At 49.0% G+C, this 19,460-nt stretch overlaps 2 protein-coding genes across 3 annotated transcripts in view; both read left to right on the top strand.

The window, feature by feature from the left end:
• The window catches only part of LOC135391325 (uncharacterized), a 686,593-nt gene that overhangs the window by 192,546 nt on the left and 474,587 nt on the right, over positions 1–19,460 (top strand). The gene's annotated exons all lie outside the window — the stretch shown is intronic.
• The window catches only part of LOC135391326 (uncharacterized), a 156,660-nt gene that overhangs the window by 54,091 nt on the left and 83,109 nt on the right, over positions 1–19,460 (top strand). The window contains exon 3 of the mRNA XM_064621565.1: positions 12,364–12,565. Within this exon, the coding sequence (XP_064477635.1) occupies positions 12,364–12,565 (202 nt within the window). The remainder of the gene's footprint in view (positions 1–12,363; positions 12,566–19,460) is intronic.

Below are 19,460 nucleotides of genomic sequence, written 5' to 3'. Positions count from 1 at the left end.
GCACGGAGCAATCCGTGCACCAGCTCTGGTGGCGCAGCGGTAACGCGTGCGCTTGGAGACTGAGAGGTCCGCGGTTCGAATCCGCGGGCCGGCTGTGCCGTCTGGGGTTTTTCCTGGGTTTCCCTCAGATGTGTAATAGGCGTATGCCGGCACAGTTCCCCTGAAGTCGGCCCATGGACGCAGCTATCCTCCCACCGAGTGGATTCCGCTCGGTCTTCCACTTCACCATTTCCTCTCCTCCTCTCCACCACCTTTCCCTTCCCGAGAAACATGCCGCCTAATCAGGCAGGCAGACCTCTTGGGTTCCTCCCAACGACACTCCTCCTCCTCCACCTCCAGCAATCCGTGCCTCTCTATTGGTCGTACGCCACAAGCGTGTCCGGATTGGTTGCCAGAATTTGAAAACGGCACTTCGCGCTTCCTCGCCTGCGTTCTCCTTCGGCGGTTTCATTTGAAATGTGAACGGTGGGCGACGTGTTGGCGGTGTCTTTCGTTGGGAGGCAAGTGCGTTCGCCGACCGCCGTTTTATCCGTGTATTATGGTGTCTTTGATCGTGTTGTACTGTTTCTCGCCACAAGCATCGGTCTACGAACAGCCAGTCGGATTTCAAACTGAAGTGTTGTCGTGAATTCTGGTTCGATGAACATGTTCGAGCGCCGTCAGGTCTGCATAGCGGTAACAAGAAAATACGATTCATGAATCAGCATTTTATGTTTGACGTGCAGCAGGCAAGGACATGATGATCAAGCAATTGTGCGCAAGTATGTTGCAGTTGTTCGTTGCTGGGAATAAGCGGCGTCGATATGCGTGTTTTGCAAGTTTGAACTTTGTTCCAGTGTGCTAGGAAGCGCTACGCAATGGACTCAGTAGGCTCAGTGCATGTATATGTGTCAACCTGCCGATTGTGCCAGTATAAATAAATTTCTGTTGATTACGACACAGTTTCACAGTTTTCACAGTTGTTTGGGAATCACGGAATAACTTTACGACGTGCATGAAAGCAGTATGCAGTATGGAAAGCAGAAGTCAGCAACAGCCAGAACCGGTCGGGCTGCGAGCCAGACGGAAAGACTTCTGATTGGAAAATAGAAGGAGCAATCGCTGCACTCTCATTGGTCGTGTGCCCAGTGTTGTGTGAATTTAGCTATACTATGGGCTCTATGGGGAGTTGATGAGAGCTGGCTTCGCCAGGCCATCTGCTAATATTACCGAGAAGCAGAAAATGAAGATCCAGAACACGAAGGGATTCACATGTACAAATTTATTGACACGGTAAACATTTAAACAAGAAGCAACATTTGAATGCAAGTATATCTACACGGTTATTACAGAATCCTGCAGAATAAATAAAGAATAAATAGTCACGCTTTCTGTTGCTCGGCACTATCATATTATACAATCCTTAAGGGAACCTATTAGGTTTGGACAAAGTAGATATTATTACACACATACATAGCACGTGATGAGTCGCAGAAGCCATCCGCTTCATCCCAGCACAACTGCAGGATTTTCAGGTGACAGGGGCCACATGCTCGCGGATCGCAAGGCATCGAACAGCTGTCGGCGTCTGAATGAAAGAAAAAAGAAAAGGAACCTGTTAATGATATGGTAAACCCGAGCACAGGCAACGTTAATTGGCTGAATACGCTATGTAAGACATGCTATCGTTACGCGCCTAATGACAAAATTCGAGGAGCCCGGCGTACGCGATGCACGCTGTTTTCCTTTTCATGCACACCAGTGTATTAAACATCAGACACATTCAAATAGTGCAACAAAACCCAACAAGTAACGCCACGCATAATCATCTACCAGATCATGACTGACAACCGGCAGAAAGCGATGTAATACGGGACAAGGCGTACCTCCATGCACACAGTTAGGCGACAGTATTAAACGTCTGATCACTGACATGCATCATACGTTTGTCTCCGTACCTTTCATTCAGGCGTTCGACCATGGCTCGAACATCTTCGAAATTCACGAAACGAAATCACCGTCTGCTCACATACGCAGATGCCAGCTACACAACGGTCAGACGGGTCGGCGCCTAGGAGAAACAAACGCGGGAGAATCCACCGGTTAAATGAGCCTCAGCCAATCATGATCGAGAAAGGTCACGTGGGGAACCGGAGCCAATGGAAAGTAAATAGCCGGAATTTGGCGGGAAATGCCAGCGGCGACATTATTTTCGCGGCGGCGAAACCCGCTTACTGTGCCTCCTCTGCACGGAATCGCCGGCGTCCGTTTCGGACGGCTTGTGTTGTGTAGCGGTTGGGTTGGAGTATGAGTTCTGATTTTTCCTGTTTAAAAACGCAAGCTGTATCATGTGAGTGTCCTCGAACAGTCACAGCTTCCAGGGAAGATGCCTGCGCAACATTTCTGCTCTGCTTCTTGGTGTAGAAACGATTCGGGAGTCCAAACGCCCTCGTACCCGATACCCGGTCAACGACTGCCGACAGATAAGTCATTTGTCATTGCTTGTTGCCTTACAACACCGCATTCACTTCGTGTGTTGGCAGTCCTCGAAATCCAACGGCGCCCGAACTTGTTCTTCACGCTCCAACTCATGAAGCATTCCGGTACCGCAGTTGATAGATTTTTCGTGGGATAATAGTTGTGTCCAGAAACAGCACAACACGCGTAGACTCGCAATAAACCCGCAAACATATTTCTTCAAACTGTTCTGTCGATTGACACCACCGAATACTGGAGGACGACATGCCGGCCGTGCTATTTCGAAACTATGTTGAAACGGCCGAGACGCTGCACGTACATGCGCGCGTACAAAATGCGATTTCAAATCATCCTCGACCAATCGGAGCGCGCGCACAGTCTCGGCCAATGGGCTTGCAACATGGTGTATGGGCGCAGTGGTAGATACTCTACAGCCGCATCCGCGGGTACAGGTTGGGACAAAAGTTTACGGAACACGCGAGCGGTGTACTTTTTCGTCGGTACGACACCCTAGCGGCTGGCGGAAGCGGGTGAGTTCACTGCTTCGGAGGGGTGCAAGCGTGCGATGCCAGAGACACAGCGGTAGTTCTGGTATCGCCTGGTTGTTTGGGAAGTGGAAGCTACCGCTGTGTGTCGCTAACAGCGTGCCCTTCCACCCCTCCGAAACAGTGAACTCACCCGCTTCCTGCAGCCGCTAGGGTGTCGCACCGAAGAAAAAGTACGCCGCTCGCGTGTTCCGTAAACTTTTGTCCCAACCTGTACCTGAGGAGGACTGGTTACACTACACCATCGATCGGGAGAATGTGCGCGCGAGAGGAGGAACGCGGAAGAGACATTTCAAGCGCGCGCTCGCATTCCAGCAGAGGTAGCAGCTTGTCGGCTGCTGCTGCTATCGTGTGGGAGGCAGACACCCCTTTTCGAGCGTTATCTCCAAGCTTCGATCGCCTGCTCCTGCCGGAATCGACGGCCTGTGACTCATCGTTGTCTACGGAAAAACAGCCCTTTTTAGGGCTTCCTCGTGTGTGGTGGTGCAGTGCTTGTGCACGGTGAAATTTGTGACATTACCGATACGGATTACCGGACTAATGGAAAACCGCTACGAAGCCCTCTCATCATCGAACGCCGTAGCCATGGATGACCGTCCGACAACACCCAACAACAACGGAACACTACCAGGTACTCCATTACGCACCCCGCGGAAACGGCATCGTACTGGCAGCCTTAGTGAAACACCAAGCTCACTCAGCTCACGTAGTCAGAGCAATGACAGGCAAACCGTAGTGAATAACGGGGAGGGGGATGACGGGGAAAACCCCTTTCAAACGGTCATTTACAAATTTCCCCGTCATTTCCCCGTCATCTTCACCCCCGTAAACCCTAATGAGACGTTCCTGCGAGCAAACCCCAACGTAGTTGCCCAGGAAATACTTCACGCGACTCAGGAGCGCATACGCGATCATCGTTTCGGCCAGCAGGGCACCCTCACTGTGATTGTCAACAATCTGACTGCAGCTAAGTCCCTGCTGGCCTTAACTTGCATCGCAAACATAGCGGTCACTTGCCGCATTCCTGACGCTTACGCTAGGAATGTCGGCAAAATCACGGGTGTTCGAGCCCCTTACTCCGACGTGCAAATGCTGGAATTTTTTCGCTCATTCGGAGCAATTGAGGTTCGCCGACAACAGGCTTATAACAAAGATAAATCTGGCAACGTAACATCACGCCCTACAAACAGCGTCATAATCACCTTCACCTCAGAAAAACCCATGCCGGACACAGTCACCCTTGGCTTTAACGAGTACCGTGTGCACAAATACTTTTCGCCAACACAGTGTTACCGGTGCCAGAGATTTGGTCATTTAGCCAGAAACTGCCGGGGTTCAGTCAAATGCAAGGCTTGCGCCGGACCACATAGCTTCAAAGATTGCACGACACGAAACGAGCGCAAATGCGCAAACTGCGGCGGGCCGCACTACGCAAATTACGGGAGGTGCCCCCGCAGGATTGTGGCAGCAGAAATAGCGAAGAAAGGCGCTTGTGATGTGGCTCACGGAAAGGTTACAAACATAAATAAGCAACTCGTTGTGACACCTCCACCAGCTCCACAAAAACCAGCGCCGAAAGGTCCCCCTTTGCCGAAACCACAAAGGACACCAAAGCCTAGGAGGAAAGCACCTGAAGCACAACATCAGCCCCCCACAAACGTATGGTTCGCAAAGAAACCCCCAGCTCAAGAACCGCTGAAGCGGCCAACGGCGCCTCCACCGCAAATGCTCGTGGAACAGAACGCCATTCAACTTGTCATGCAAACCATACCCTTCCTTTTCACCGCCATAAGAGCACTCATTGCTGCAATTCCCAACGCGCAAAACGTTCCTGAGGTACAACACGTTATCGCCATGGAGCAACGATTTGTGGAAATACTAAACACTCAAAATCATGGCTAGTACCTCACACACAAATATACAATCACTTTATAAGGGAACAACCATCTTTCATTGGAATTGCCGGAAAGGCAGGTGACATCAAACAGTTCGTATCAAAGTAGCATTTTCCTATCATCTCATTATCTGAAGCTCGCCTGCCTACATCCTTTCGATTACACAATTACATATCATATGAATCAGATAGACAAGGCATGCCAAGCAGAGCCGCTCTTTTTATACGCTCTGACATACCCCAAGTTCCACTGACCATACGGGGCGACAAATCATCGGAACTATGTGCATCTCGTGTTCGTCTTGGTACACGGAACATTACTGTCCTAAGCGTTTATTTAGAACCTTGCTGTAACATTGATTTTAACGAATTTTATCAGACGATACAGTCACTCCCACCACCTTACGTCATATGCGGCGATTTTAACGCACACCACACTTCGTGGGGCTCACGCAAAACAGATAACCGCGGGAGTGACATTGTTGGTTTCATTGAGACATGTCATCTTAAAATCATGAACGACGGGAAACCTACATTCCCCAGAAGCGACTCAGTCCTTGACCTCGCCATTGTAACCCATTCACTCACGCCTAACATGACGTGTGTCACTGACATAGAAACACATGGAAGCGACCATGTACCGCTACTGATAACTCTCAGCGACAACAAAAAGCGTACTGCAAAACACAAAATAAAGAAAGTAAACTGGGGAAGATTTGAAGACTGGGGAAGAAGATCGCTCCGAGATGGAAAAGAGCTTAATCTCTGACGTTGGTTACAAGGCTATAACTGAGCACATAAAAGAAAACTTATCGTCGAACACAAGCAGCTTCTCCGTACCTACACGAGTCAACAAAATAAATGGGGAATTCGAGCGCCTTCGAGCGATAAGAAGGCGTGCGGAAAGAAAAGCCCGGAGAACCAGAGATCCAAATGATATACGTACAGCCAGAAAGCTCGCAAACAAAACAAGACGCCAGCTTAACCAGCTTACTCAGGACACGTGGCGAAATTTTTGCGATGGTGCCAGGAAGAGCACAGCACTCACAGATATCTTCAAACTAATCAAGCACGAAACACAGACACCAGAACAAAAACATCCTTTTGAAGCGCTGTCTGTTGCACAAAATAGGCCGGTGAAAGATATCGCCGATGAGTACTGCAAAATGATAATAATACCTCCACCAGCTGGCAACTCAGATTTCATCCCCCCTTTCACGACTGTAGACACTAATGACCCTTTGGAAAAGGACTTTACACTTCACGAAATAAAACAAGCACTAAACTCATGTCCCACAAACTCTGCACCAGGACCTGACAAGATAAATTACCAGGCCATAAGGAACCTGGGAGAAAAAGCACTTTTCTGGCTGCTTGAAGCTTACAACGACATATGGAGAAGTGGGGACATTCCAAACGAGTGGAAAGTGTCTGAAATAAAACCACTACTAAAACCAGGGAAACCACCCACCTGTTTACAATCATTTCGCCCAATTGCGCTTGCCAGCTGCTTGGGGAAGCTGCTGGACAAGATGGTTCATGCACGACTTGAGTGGCACCTGGAACACAACCAAAAGTACCCAGAAAGCATGACGGGTTTTAGAAAAAATAGAAGCACGTTGGACTCAGTGATGGACCTTGTCACTGCAACATGAAAGATCACTGGGTAACATCACAGCGGCAATCTTCCTTGATATAAAAAACGCTTTTAACATGGTCACTCACAGCGCTATCCTCTCAGCGGCCACTGCTACTGGTGTCCGGGGGCGGATGTACAATTACATCAAAAGCTACATTGAAAACAGAAGCATATACATCAACACCCCCGATGGCGCCAGCAGCCTGCACGACGTTCACAGGGGTGTGCCGCAAGGGGGCATCCTAAGCCCAACATTATTCAACATGACACTAATAACACTCCCATCACAACTTGACAAGCGTATCCCGCTCTCCGCATTTGCTGACGATGTATGCGTATGGACTGCACATACCTGCGTGTCCGTAATCTCGCGCCGGCTCCAGACGGCTATGTGTACGACAGAGCATTATCTAAAGCAGCGGGGCCTGGAAATATCGCAAGAAAAAACTGTCTTGTTACCATTTACAAGGAAACTCTTTACAAAAGACCGTGTCTTCATAGACAAGAAACCCATACAGATAGTCCCATCTCACACATTCCTGGGTGTGAAAATAGACCGTTTCCTCACATGGGGACCGGAAATTGAGAACATAAAGCGAAAAACAGCACCATATAGCAATGTCCTCCGCACACTGGCCGGACCCAAATGGGGCCCATCCGCACGGATACTGAAACAGATACACGAGGCACTGGTCGTATCCAACATACGCTACAGCCTTCCCCTACTTAAAGGGGCATCACAAAAAAATTTAACAAAGTTGGATCGTATCTATGCAGCAGGGCTACGCACCATCCTCGGAGTGCCACAGGCTACATCACTCCATGGCACAATTGAAGAACACGGAGGCCCCACTCTCTCAGCATTACAAACAGCTGAGATAATGAAACTGCACTTGCGACATAAGGCCAGACACGTTGACCACCCACTTGGCCGAATCCACACTGACCGCCCTGGCTCTCACCTGGGAAGGGCCATACAGGAGCTTCAAAAACACATTCCCAAAAACTACAAACAAGCCGCGGCTAACCACATCCCGCCATGGCTGCTCGTTAGACCACACACACAAACAACCATACCTGGTATAAAGAAAAAAGCGGATACGTCCAATCTAGTCATCAGACAGTTTGCCCTGGAACACCTGGAGGAGGTCAGCAGCCACGCCCGGGTCATTTACAGCGACGGGTCCACGGCGAAGGCGTCTTCCACGGCAGCAGTCTACATCCCTGAAAATGAGCACGAAATTAAACACCGGCTCAGTCACAAAACGTCATCCACGGCAACTGAGTTGCGTGCCATTTTCACGGCACTCGAATACATACAAACTACAGAACCAAGAAACTGGGCTGTTTTCACCGACTCTAAGCCTGCCATAATGGCCATCGCAAACCCCAAAGAAAACAACACACTGGTCAGCGACATCCTGACCACTCACACACAGTTACGCAATACGGGCCACGCCATATCCATCCACTGGATACCAGGGCACTGCGACATCCCAGGAAACGAACGAGCAGACAAAGCGGCTAAAGCAGCTCACACGCTAACAGAGATAACACCAATTCCACTGACAAAACATGACGCTGCAGTAATAGCGAGAACAGCAGCGAACGAAGTAATGCTAAAGGAAATGAGAAATACAAGCACAAGAGACAAAAGGCTCCAAACACTGGACAAACATGGGACGCACACAGGACACAAAAACATGCATAGAAAAGATGCGACTCTCCTACACAGGCTCCGCCTTGGAGTCGCATACACAAAGGCGCAAAACTTTAAACTTGGGAGAACAACCAGTCCATTATGCACAACGTGCGGGGAACCGGAAGACGTGTCACACATTTTTTTAAACTGCCTAAAATACGACTCACAAAGACAAGACTTGCAGCAATCGCTGTCCAAACTTGATGATCACCCTCTAACACTACGCAAAATACTAGGCTCTTGGCCCACACATAAGCAAAACGTTACAGTGGCCAAGGCAGCGCTAAAGTACCTGGCCGACTGCCAACTGCACGACCTCTAATCACATTCGATATCGGACAACTGCGAATAGCAAGCAGCCACATCAAAAGCACAATCACCGACACCAAATAAAGAAACTCACATACTAATAAAGTGGAAACCAGACTCACATGGACATACTGCAAGCATCCCTGGGCCAACTTCAATAAAGCGCTCTGCGACCACATTTACGCGCCTCCCACCATCGATTTTTTTTGTTTTGTTTTTTTATAGAGTAGCAAGCCAGCTCAGGCTAGGCTGACATCTCTCACCTCATACAAAAAAAAAAAAAAAAAGCGCGCGCTCCTCACGCAGTGGAGCGATTTCGTCCGGAAAAATTTGTGGCATATTAGTTTCTCGGCGGGAAGAACAGTTTCCAGCGGAAAAAAGTATGGGGGTTCGGGAAATTTCATAGTCCCTTTAAGAAGGTTCAAAGCCCTCACACATTTTGTTTTCAATTCCTTGATGTGGGGAACAAATGTTTTTTGTCAAAGATGACACCAAGGAATTTGTGTTCGCTCTTCACAACGAGTTATTGACGGTTCATTGTAAGCGAGGGATCGGGGAACATCCCTCTGACTCTCGAAGATGAGACACAGCGGTTGTGCATTACAACCCACGAAGATTTCCAACTTCTATGCCTCAATACGACTGTCCTGAAGCTCGTATATTTTGAATTCCGTGGGCAGCGCGAACCTATGAGCGACCATATTCACAAGTAAGTCACATGTGGCCCTGTCGAACGATGTTAAAATTTGGGCGCTCAAGATTGGTTTGGTCCTGCATTAAAGTCGCTAAAAACTCCAACACGGGGCACAGCACATAAAAGACAACACAGTACAGAGCTGTGTCGCTGATGTAAATAAAGAATACGGTCAGTATCTATAGCGCGCAATTTATTTGATACTTATACTCTCCTGCGAGAGCTCACGGCTCCCCAGGGGAAGGGGGATGTTCCGTTTGGTACATTACGCAGCGTAGGCATCACAAAAATCAATCTGAATTTGAAATGAACTATATCTATATACGTATTATTCCTATATCGGGAAATACACACCTCGTGTGCACTGGTGTTCGCATCGTCAGACGTCACAAGGAGAAACACTGGTGTCTGGACTGCGGTCCGTTTGAGACGTTTTCGACCGCCCGCTGCTACCATTTCGTAGGACTCGTCAGAGAAATGGGTTGAGCAAATACGGCGTGGACCACGAATGTCTTGACCAAGCGCTTGCAACCACTTTCGTTTCCACGCATTATTCCTTTGGAATCTTGTGGTACACAACGTCCCTTGTCGAAAGAGCACACTTGGTGTATCCCCGAGCATTACAGTAGATGCCTGGCACCGCTGTCAGGTGAAGTTCTGTTCAATTTCGGCAGGAAATGAACTTTTTTGCATACACAAACCTCGCAGACGCAATACACGCCGTGCGATATGGTTGGGAGGAGAGCAAACATAGGCCGCTGACAGTATTCTGGGATACTGTTTCTTCGATATTTTGAAGAATTGTCCCAGTAATTTTTGTGATTCTAAGAGTAGTGTTTATTGGTAATTAGTAGCCGGTCATAAGTTTATCGTGTATTACTTAGGTATCACGTGACAGGAGCAATCCGAGCATGACATTTTTAGCTGTTCGGACATTTTTAGCTGTTTTTAGCCCAACTTACCGTACGATTTAATTTTTCTAATTTATATTGTGTAATAATTTACGCGCTTTGAGTGCTTAGGCTCTGTGTGCAGCATCACACAGGCAAACACTACCAGGTCACACACAGAAACAGGGGGGTAAAATTTCACTTTACAGTTCCTTTAAGTTTTCTTCGTGCAGGTATGTTTCTTGCAGGCAGAAGCAGACAGGTCTGTACTTTTCAAAAAGCTCGTGTACATCATCTATGTTACTGTAGAGACCTCGACAGTTGCACTGAAGGAATACCTGTCCCTAATGGAATGGAAATAGGGAAAAGCAAAGGGACTCTGTACCTTGTGTGTTAAGGGGGTATAACACTTTGTGGGGGAGCCTCTGTTTCTCCTTCGACTTGCCTGTACCTCGATCTCCGTGTTTTTATCTTTGCTCCTTCCCTTAGGAAGGAGCACTCTGGTCCAGTGTACTTGGAAGACTTGATGATGATTTCAGCGACATGCAGCCGTCACCGTCAAGCTCCATTCAGTGTGTGGCAGTCTGGGGTGAGCTCCCTGTGAGCCCATCCCAAACTGAAAGCGTGCCACCAACCTCCGTAAAGATTGTGGCAGGAGCTGGGGGAGGCGGACTCCCCGCAGGTTTTTCTTGTGTTTGGGGAGTGTGGAGAGGAGGCCCAGAAGTTTGGGTCCCCACAGATACTCTGAGCGGTGTCACTCCCCGGCGCACCGCTTCAGAGAAAGATCCTGTTTTCTGAAACTCCAGTTGTGTCTTTGCTGCTTTGTATCTCAGCTGCTGTACAGTTTTAATTCTCAATATTTCCTTTTTATCGCTAGAGCGTGGGCAGCCTCTTGAATAGAAGGGGCGGTTACTTTCGCAGTTGGCACAATGGAAACTGTTTTTGCACAACTCTGGAGTATGGTCATTGCAGTCACCCGCGCATTTGGGGCAGATCGGGTGCCCACGGCACACTTGAGAATGGTGGCCAAATCTCTGGCACTTGAAACATCGACGCGGGTTGGGTATATAGGGTCGAACGTGGCAGTTTACATACCCAGCCTTTATTTCTGCGTAGAGAGTGTGCAATTGGAAAGATAAAGTAACGTGCCTGGTGGGTATTTCCTTGTTGTCCCTATGGATGGATATCCATATGGATGGAGTTTGGCACTTATCATCCCTTGGTCTTTTAAGCCCTCCTGGATCTTTGTTTCGGAGCACTGCAGTAACTCCTCACTAGAGATAACACATCTGACTGTGTTGAGTGTGTGGTGCGCAATCACTGGAATATCACGAATTTGCTTTACTGACAACTGTTCTGAGCTCTGCTGCCTGCTCTGGACCTCAATGTGGATGTCGCTCGCTCTCTTTTTTTCTTTCTTTTCTTCTTTTTTTTTTTACCTATGACTTGTTCGAGAGTGGTTTTAACTAATCTCCAGCCTGAAGGATGAGGATCTTCGGGAACTATGGTTCTGATGTGGAATTGAAAAACTACAATGTTTGCACTGCAGTGCATTTGTGCAGTGCATTCTGCAGTTAGTGCAGTGCATTTGTGGCGCCGATCATGCTTTTTAGAGTTTGTGGGATCCATAAAGCGGAGAAAGTGATTCGGTGTGGCAGGTGTGTCACCCACCACCGAGCCCAACGAGGGAACCTGTCCCACACGTTAACACTGTCTCTACACTATACCCAAGTGCAGAGTACTGCCCAAGGTTGACCCTTGCCGCCAAAGAAGGTGAAAAGAGGAAGAAGTGGGAGGGAGGAGAGAGAGAGAAAGTAATAAAAAGGAAGACCGCGACTAGCTGTATAACCGTGATCGCGCTTTTCTGTGTTTCAGTAGTGTTGTCATTGCTACGATTTGCGCGATCTCGAGCTCTGCAAACGTGCTGGCTTGCTGAGCTCAAGATCGCGGGTTCGATCCCGGCCGAGGGCGGTAGTAATGTGGAGGAGGTAAACATTGCGTCCAGCACCCTGTGTCGGAGATTTCCGGCGCACGTCCAAAGAACCCCAGGTGGTCCAAATTATCCGCGGTCCTACCCTGTGTCACGTGCAACATGCCGCCACACTGCGCAGACAAACCTTAGGTGTAACACCACAGTACTATTGCCATTATTATTATTGTCATTACGACATAATGCCTCGTCCTTTTGTCGGTCTTACATTCCACGAAACGTTACCCACATGATTCTCCGCAGGTCCAAGTACCGCCTTCGCTGTGACCGCAACGAAACCGGAGATGGAATTGGACTTTATCTCGAATTTTATATACATAAAGATGAGCTCGGATCCTTCCAGCGTGATGGGACAGACCACGCAGCTACGATGAAGTGGAAAACTAGCAACAAGAAAACCCCCCGCGTGATGCAGGTGCATGTGGAGGACGATGGAACCAATAAGGTGAGCATGCCGTTTGGCAAAGAGAGCGATACGTTCGCTTATCTCAATATCACTGAATGGCAACTGAAACTTCATGCATGGCCCTCGACTTGCTGTCTCTGTCTGGGACCCTCCATGGGGGTTGTCGAAGTAGCTCGTCGTTGTTGGCCGCACACGAGTGGGCATCGTCACGACTATAGCCAAAAGGGAAAAGAGGGGGACAAGAGAGTTGACGAGCTCAAAGTGAGGCATAGGCAGGATGAACGGTATACTGATTGGACGAAGGTGCACTGTGGATGAGAAGTGCACTAGAGTGGTGTTTCCGCGAGGTCCGTTTTTTTTTTCTTTTTGAAGACAACGCGCAAGGTTGCGAGTTTTTGTAGTTCGTTCTGCATAAGAACCTTTAGAAAAGAGGACGTCCGATGCCACGCCTAGAGTGTGCAAGATGAGTTTCCCGCGTAGTATGGTATGCACGACATCCTGTTAGGGTATGTTCGATAGATTCCGGATGGTGACAGTAACCGCAACTGGAATCCTTCCTGGAACTGATCTTTAACATTTGCGAGTCCGTAAACGCAGATCCCGTGCGTAGCCGATGGAGCATTGTCTGCATGACTCGGGTAGGTCTTTCATCGGAAGAGAGAGTCGGTGATTTTGCATGGTGTCCTGTATGCCAGGATGACCCTCTTCAACTAGCCATTTAACGGCCATTTTACCTTGTCTTTTGTTGTTGCGGAAGAAGAAGCCGAAGGGTAAGGTCTCTCTTTTCCGTTGCTGCGGAATATATTCAAAATTTATAGGCATAGGACTATTTGGAGTCACCGGTTTTTTAAAGGAATAATCTAGCGCTTCATGGACATCCCGCCGTAATCTGGACGGGCGGTCCGATGTCTGCATGCCGCGTCCTACAGGTCAACAGGTTCCCGGCAACCTTGCCAAACGACAACTGGTGGAGAGCCCTTCCTCGGATGATGCCCCAACAAACAACAGACGTCCTGACGACGTCTGTAGGATATCCCATCTTGGACAATGGGATATCCCTGGGAGCAGTCTGAGTATCCCATAGATATCCACGCGACATACAGGAGACCAGGATATGGGCACTGTTTGGACATCGCAGATATATCCCTGCGATGTCACCTCGTGATATTGGGACAAATGTAGGACGTTTATGAACCGTTATTGTTCTGACTGTTCAAATTCAATATAATGTGCACTTATTTTACTTGATGCATCAGAAGTGACGACTCCCCGGTTTTATTGACGGAAAGTAGCCTACATATAGTATGTTAATTAATGAACGTAAACGTGTTTAAAGGTGCTTTCATCCTAAAAATAAGAGAAGTCCCCCAATGTGCGCCCCCTCCACCCCACCGCGTTCGCGGAGGGAGAGCACAGCATCCACAATAGCGTCTGTTGCCGAAGTGACTGGAGCATATACTGAAATACAAGTTGTAGGGGTACGTTCATTATAAGAGTATTGCGGCGTAACACATCTCTAATGGTGAGGGGGTGCGTCTTTGCAGTTAATTCGTGTATGTGCAGATTCAAGGTATAACCAATAAAGTTTCTGACTTTCCTTCCTGTCTAATATTGTGTTTTTAACTCAGGCTATTCTCTATAATGTGAGGAACTGCTGAGTGGAGCTGTAAAAGTGATCGAATTCTGTTGCTCGGCTAGTGTCATGCACAGATAAATATGTTGCATGGCCAGCAGCACGCGAACGATAGAGATATATAACGGTTTTACTTGTTCCCCCATATCTAGTTAAGGTTCACAGAAGTTTTTGCTTGCTGTCAGCGCAAGAAAAAAAGTTGCTGTCCATCATCACATATTTATCCGTATATCTCCAGGCGACGTCCTGGCGACATCCCACTGATGTTCAATGGTTCAGTCAGAGCCTAAAATCTGGTATATACTAGATCTTGCATGGATATACCTCGAGGATGCAGGCTTTTCAAACATCCAAAGTGCAATATGCTACAGATGTCCCTGGGACATCAGTTATTTACTAAGCAAAACAAACTCGAATGCTTTCTTGGGATATCCCACAGATATCGCATGGATGTCCAGATATTCAGGACGTTCACGACCTTGTAGGGATAAGGGATATTACTGGTTTACTGGGGCCAACAATCCGCAAGACGTGAATGTTCCCGCTAACGCCATGGACACTTCGGTAACAGGCAGATGAGATGAACGACGCCAAATCTGACACTTCTCCAGGGCCAGTTCACCACTGTCACCTACAGGAAGAACCGAGCCGGTGGTATCCCCGTACTGTTTCGGCCAACATCTAGTGACTACCCCTTCTGGAACGTCAATCCGAATGCAGTCACTAGCGCGATATGCCTGCTAGCCAAACAAAAGGTTGTGCACTACCGTTTCCACCGAGATAGTTCTCTCTCCGTCTCCGTCCAGTCTGAAAAGACTGCCCGCAACCTTGTGTCAGCTAAGTGTTAAGCGGTAATCGCTGCGTTGCAATCAATACCTCAATCGTACGCCAGAAATATAGGCAGGGTTTATGCTGTACCTAAAGAGTACTCAAATGACGATGTCGTGCTCTACCTGAAAGACGTAAGGGTTATATCTGGAGGGCTGCAGGTCCAGCATTCCATGACAGAAGACGGTGGTGATGTGTTCACTAACTAACTATGTAAGTAACTAACACTAACTAGCTGTAAATCCGGCCACCCTGCATCGTTCTCTTTATGTCCGTCGAGACCCTCCAAACAAAAAACACACCCAGATAAGATACTACGACTTCCATCTGACTCTCCCAGGGGTGGTAGCGCCACCGTCACGTCTGGTACAAATGAACACGGCTTTACTGCACTCCCACCTTGGTCTGCACTCGCTGAACGAGGATTGCAGAACACCATCGCGGCAAAGCCCATTAGAAGCAGCCACCACAGGCACCCTGGTTCATCGAGGCAGATTCACACGCACTTACGCCAGTGTGACAGAACCAGCAGGCACCAGAGGACACCTACCACCATCAACCATCGAAGTGTGCCTTCTCTGAAACTCTTCTCTGCGGCACTCGCGGCAGCCCAAGCAATTTTCTCTGCATTTCCTGGTACTTCGCAACTGCCCGAGGTTCATGCGCTTCTGGCATTGGATGCATTATATTTACATCAGCATCATGGAATTGTATAGAAAGGCCATAGCGATTCAGCGGCATCATCGCGGCCTACGCAACAAGCTCCCTGGTTTGACAGTACAAGTTCCCTTTCACAGCTGTGTGCGAACATGGCGTGGACACTGCACACCGTGTCAATGGATATAGAACCTATCGATCTCACCAATCCTCTGAGAGCAGAGCAGAACAGCGTTATACGTTCGTAATGACCTCGCTGCTGTACCCACGATCAGTTTATCATCGCTCTTATGATTATTTGAACTGCAAGATCCGCCTTGGGCACATGCTGATAACAGTCGTCAGTATCTATCTACGTTCCGCGGTACAGGTTCCGTGGACTGACCTCGAACGCTTATTCAATTCACTGGAATCCCCAGCTCTCGTGCTGGGTGACTGCAATGCTCATCATATGGCTAAGACGGCCGGCCGGGGAAGGAGGTTGTTGGAAGCAATGGAGACTGTTCAGACGTGCCTACTTAACAACCGGCAGCCAACTTATGAGTGATCACTAATGTCACTCGATGTACTAGATCCTTCCACTTGTCGTGCGCTTCCAATATCGACACCCGAGGTAGTGACCACTTTCCTCTATATATTTCGCACGACAGACTGCCTCTCTCACCCGCTACCGGACCAATTACTTTCACGAACTGAAGACTCTCGTGCCGACCTCCGGACATTTGTGCACACCGGTATGTCCCCAGAGGCCCTCCCGCAAGCCATTCGTTGCGCCATTCAGGACACGGTGGTCCTATCTAAAAGGTCGGTCATTCACCAGCAATTAATCACCTTAGAGCATTACTTCGTAGAAATGTTTGTAACTCAAGCGTCGCCATGCCAGTCCTGGACAGCTGTTTCGGCCTTGTTGGGCCTCATCAACAGGACGCAGGCAGGCAACGTTCGAGTGGATGGCGTCAGAAGGTCACGTAACACGTGATTCCTCCCGTCAGGGTGAGATAACTCACTCACTGAAAGCCCAGTGCAAAGCCAGTGAAGTATAAAATGAAAAAAATAGCCGGAGCCCTTTGGCTGCACGTATAGCATATGTTTGTAACTCAAGCGTCGCCATGCCAGTCCTGGACAGCTGTTTCGGCCTTGTTGGGCCTCATCAACAGGACGCAGGCAGGCAACGTTCGAGTGGATGGCGTCAGAAGGTCACGTAACACGTGATTCCTCCCGTCAGGGTGAGATAACTCACTCACTGAAAGCCCAGTGCAAAGCCAGTGAAGTATAAAATGAAAAAAATAGCCGGAGCCCTTTGGCTGCACGTATAGCATATGTTTGTAACTCAAGCGTCGCCATGCCAGTCCTGGACAGCTGTTTCGGCCTTGTTGGGCCTCATCAACAGGACGCAGGCAGGCAACGTTCGAGTGGATGGCGTCAGAAGGTCACGTAACACGTGATTCCTCCCGTCAGGGTGAGATAACTCACTCACTGAAAGCCCAGTGCAAAGCCAGTGAAGTATAAAATGAAAAAAATAGCCGGAGCCCTTTGGCTGCACGTATAGCATATGTTTGTAACTCAAGCGTCGCCATGCCAGTCCTGGACAGCTGTTTCGGCCTTGTTGGGTCTCATCAACAGGACGCGGGCAGGCAACGTTCGAGTGGATGGCGTCAGAAGGTCACGTAACACGTGATTCCTCCCGTCAGGGTGAGATAACTCACTCACTGAAAGCCCAGTGCAAAGCCAGTGAAGTATAAAATGAAAAAAATAGCCGGAGCCCTTTGGCTGCACGTATAGCATATGTTTGTAACTCAAGCGTCGCCATGCCAGTCCTGGACAGCTGTTTCGGCCTTGTTGGGCCTCATCAACAGGACGCAGGCAGGCAATGTTCGAGTGGATGGCGTCAGAAGGTCACGTAACACGTGATTCCTCCCGTCAGGGTGAGATAACTCACTCACTGAAAGCCATCCACTCGAACGTTGCCTGCCTGCGTCCTGTTGATGAGGCCCAACAAGGCCGAAACAGCTGTCCAGGACTGGCATGGCGACGCTTGAGTTACAAACATATGCTATACGTGCAGCCAAAGGGCTCCGGCTATTTTTTTCATTTTATACTTCACTGGCTTTGCACTGGGCTTTCAGTGAGTGAGTTATCTCACCCTGACGGGAGGAATCACGTGTTACGTGACCTTCTGACGCCATCCACTCGAACGTTGCCTGCCTGCGTCCTGTTGATGAGGCCCAACAAGGCCGAAACAGTGTCCAGGACTGGCATGGCGACGCTTGAGTTACAAACATATGCTATACGTGCAGCCAAAGGGCTCCGGCTATTTTTTTTCATTTTATACTTCACTGGCTTTGCACTGGGCTTTCAGTGAGTGAGTTATCTCACCCTGACGGGAGGAATCACGTGTTACGTGACCTTCTGACGCCATCCACTCGAACGTTGCCTGCCTGCGTCCTGTTGATGAGGCCCAACAAGGCCGAAACAGTGTCCAGGACTGGCATGGCGACGCTTGAGTTACAAACATATGCTATACGTGCAGCCAAAGGGCTCCGGCTATTTTTTTCATTTTATACTTCACTGGCTTTGCACTGGGCTTTCAGTGAGTGAGTTATCTCACCCTGACGGGAGGAATCACGTGTTACGTGACCTTCTGACGCCATCCACTCGAACGTTGCCTGCCTGCGTCCTGTTGATGAGGCCCAACAAGGCCGAAACAGCTGTCCAGGACTGGCATGGCGACGCTTGAGTTACAAACATATGCTATACGTGCAGCCAAAGGGCTCCGGCTATTTTTTTTCATTTTATACTTCACTGGCTTTGCACTGGGCTTTCAGTGAGTGAGTTATCTCACCCTGACGGGAGGAATCACGTGTTACGTGACCTTCTGACGCCATCCACTCGAACGTTGCCTGCCTGCGTCCTGTTGATGAGGCCCAACAAGGCCGAAACAGCTGTCCAGGACTGGCATGGCGACGCTTGAGTTACAAACATATGCTATACGTGCAGCCAAAGGGCTCCGGCTATTTTTTTCATTTTATACTTCACTGGCTTTGCACTGGGCTTTCAGTGAGTGAGTTATCTCACCCTGACGGGAGGAATCACGTGTTACGTGACCTTCTGACGCCATCCACTCGAACGTTGCCTGCCTGCGTCCTGTTGATGAGGCCCAACAAGGCCGAAACAGTGTCCAGGACTGGCATGGCGACGCTTGAGTTACAAACATATGCTATACGTGCAGCCAAAGGGCTCCGGCTATTTTTTTCATTTTATACTTCACTGGCTTTGCACTGGGCTTTCAGTGAGTGAGTTATCTCACCCTGACGGGAGGAATCACGTGTTACGTGACCTTCTGACGCCATCCACTCGAACGTTGCCTGCCTGCGTCCTGTTGATGAGGCCCAACAAGGCCGAAACAGCTGTCCAGGACTGGCATGGCGACGCTTGAGTTACAAACATATGCTATACGTGCAGCCAAAGGGCTCCGGCTATTTTTTTTCATTTTATACTTCACTGGCTTTGCACTGGGCTTTCAGTGAGTGAGTTATCTCACCCTGACGGGAGGAATCACGTGTTACGTGACCTTCTGACGCCATCCACTCGAACGTTGCCTGCCTGCGTCCTGTTGATGAGGCCCAACAAGGCCGAAACAGCTGTCCAGGACTGGCATGGCGACGCTTGAGTTACAAACATATGCTATACGTGCAGCCAAAGGGCTCCGGCTATTTTTTTCATTTTATACTTCACTGGCTTTGCACTGGGCTTTCAGTGAGTGAGTTATCTCACCCTGACGGGAGGAATCACGTGTTACGTGACCTTCTGACGCCA

This window comes from Ornithodoros turicata, chromosome 4 (assembly GCF_037126465.1).
Source record: "Ornithodoros turicata isolate Travis chromosome 4, ASM3712646v1, whole genome shotgun sequence".
In the NCBI taxonomy this organism is placed as follows: domain Eukaryota; kingdom Metazoa; phylum Arthropoda; class Arachnida; order Ixodida; family Argasidae; genus Ornithodoros; species Ornithodoros turicata.
Note: the sequence above shows the minus strand (reverse complement) of the source record. Positions and strands in the feature narration are given on the sequence as shown.